Source organism: Sapajus apella, unplaced genomic scaffold, assembly GCF_009761245.1.
Source record: "Sapajus apella isolate SASKATOON/1434 unplaced genomic scaffold, GSC_monkey_1.0 scaffold123, whole genome shotgun sequence".
In the NCBI taxonomy this organism is placed as follows: domain Eukaryota; kingdom Metazoa; phylum Chordata; class Mammalia; order Primates; family Cebidae; genus Sapajus; species Sapajus apella.
In genome coordinates, this window is record NW_022437063.1 from 851,053 (window position 1) to 853,047 (window position 1,995).

At 58.1% G+C, this 1,995-nt stretch overlaps 1 protein-coding gene across 7 annotated transcripts in view; it reads left to right on the top strand.

The window, feature by feature from the left end:
- Positions 1–1,995, top strand: part of MPPED1 (metallophosphoesterase domain containing 1) — an 84,743-nt gene that overhangs the window by 75,407 nt on the left and 7,341 nt on the right. For 4 of the 7 annotated variants that reach the window (XM_032261398.1, XM_032261397.1, XM_032261399.1 and 1 more), the window contains one exon: positions 1,050–1,165. The exons of the other annotated variants lie outside the window; for them this stretch is intronic. In XM_032261398.1, the coding sequence (XP_032117289.1) occupies positions 1,050–1,165 (116 nt within the window). The remainder of the gene's footprint in view (positions 1–1,049; positions 1,166–1,995) is intronic. 7 annotated transcript variants of the gene reach the window in all.

Below are 1,995 nucleotides of genomic sequence, written 5' to 3' on the forward strand. Positions count from 1 at the left end.
GATGGAGGTGGTGGTGGTGATGGGGGTGGTGGTGGTGATGGGGGCGGTGGTGGTGATGGTGGCGGTGGTGGTGATGGGGGCGGTGGTGATGGAGGTGGTGGTGGTGATGGAGGTGGTGGTGGTGATGGGGGTGGTGGTGGTGGTGATGGTGGTGGTGATGGGGGTGGTGGTGACGGAGGTGGCGGGGGGGAGTTGCTAGTAATGGGGGTGGGGGTGGTGATGGAGGTGGTGGTGGTGGTGATGGTGGTGATGGGGGTAGTGGTGGAGGGGGAGGAGTTGCTAGTAATGGAGGTGGTGATGGCAGAAGTGCTGGTGATGGTGGAGGTGGTGGTGATGGAGGTAGTGGTGGAAGTGCTGATGCTGGTTACTTCGTCAACATAAAGGGCCTGTTCTTGTGGAATCACGTATGGGTGAAACCTATGGGATGATTCTGGTGCCTTTGTTGCAAATGACTGAAAACCCAGTTCAAATGGCTTTATTACAGCCCATATAATTGGGAGGTGCTGAGGTAGGTGGGTGTCTGGTTCAGTTTGATCCAGCTGTTTCTTGGGATAGCTTAACAGCTACCACAGCTCCCAAGGCTAGAAGCTCACTATTTATACAGAGGGATGACAGTATCCACTTTTCTTCTCCTTTAAAGAATCTGAGACTCCTTGCAATTGGAAGAATCTAGGTGATGTGTTCATTGAACTGACTAGGGGGAACGTCTGTCACTGATGGGTCCAGGTCTTGCGTAGGGAACAGGTTACCAGGCTGGGACTGGGTTTAATGGTCTAGGTCTACCTGGCTTCACCCTCCCAAATGGGGATGGGTTCAACCCTCCCTGGACTCCCTGGGCAGAGTTTTCAGTATAAACAAGAATGAGCAGCCCAGACCTGGAATCTGTTCTCTTTTGATTGGGGGTCCACGCACCCCACCTGGGTCTTCCCTGAGTCTCCAGGTAGTGAGCTGGTCCTGAGGGCCACCTGGCCTGTGGGGAGCATCCCCTTCCCTGTGATCGCCCCGCACTCTTGCCCGCCTGCCCTCAACCACCTGCTCTTCTTCTCCAGGCAGCCCTGGTTCTACGGCTGGGGCTTCAACCTCCCACGAGGCCAGGCCCTGCTGGAGAAATGGAACCTCATTCCCGAAGGCGTAGACATCCTGATAACCCACGGACCGCCACTGGGTAAGGCTCTGCTGGCCCAGCCCCCCAGCTCGCCCACTTGGGCCGGTGGGGTGGGCTCTGCGGCAGGGTGCTGGCTGAACCTGGCCTGTCTAGAGGAACTTTGGAGGGGTTCTGAGTACCACTTGCTGGGGCACTGGGGACACGTCGCCCCATGGTCTCTCTTATGTCCTGAGTGCCCACTGAGTGCTGGGGGCTTGGCTTGTTACCTTGTAGGCTCCTTGCAACAGAATGAGAGGCCAGAAAACCCTCTCTGTGGCTTCAGCTCGTGCCTCTGTTGACCTGAGTCCCAGGTGCTGAAAATCACCAGGCCCATACACAGGGCTTCACCCAGGCAACCCTCACCCCTCAGAAACCCGGGGTCCCCGCTCCCTCACCCCCACCCAGCCCAACATCTCCAGGGCCTGTGGACCACCTCCCATCTCTCCTCTCTGCCCCCAGCCCACCACCCAATCCACACTGAGGCCATCCCTCGCCTGCATACCATCTCCCCCACCCCTACTGTCCCACCTGGGGCTTCCCCAGTTCCCTTTGTTTCCTCATTCCCACACCCTGGCCATCACCACATCCCTCCCATTCCACCTCCAAACTGTCTCCCACTCCTCCTTCTCTGCATACTGCTGAGCCTGTCTCCGGCCAGGACAATGGCGTTGCTCTCTCTCCCATAGTCATGGTGGAGGTGGTAGTGATGGAGGTGGTGATGGTGGAGATGGTCGTGACGGTGGTGATGGAGGTGGTGGTGGGAGGTGGAGGTGGAGGTGGTGGTGGTGCTGGTGATGGAGGTGGTAGTGGTGGGAGGTGGTGATGGAGGTGGATGTGATGGTGGGAGGTGG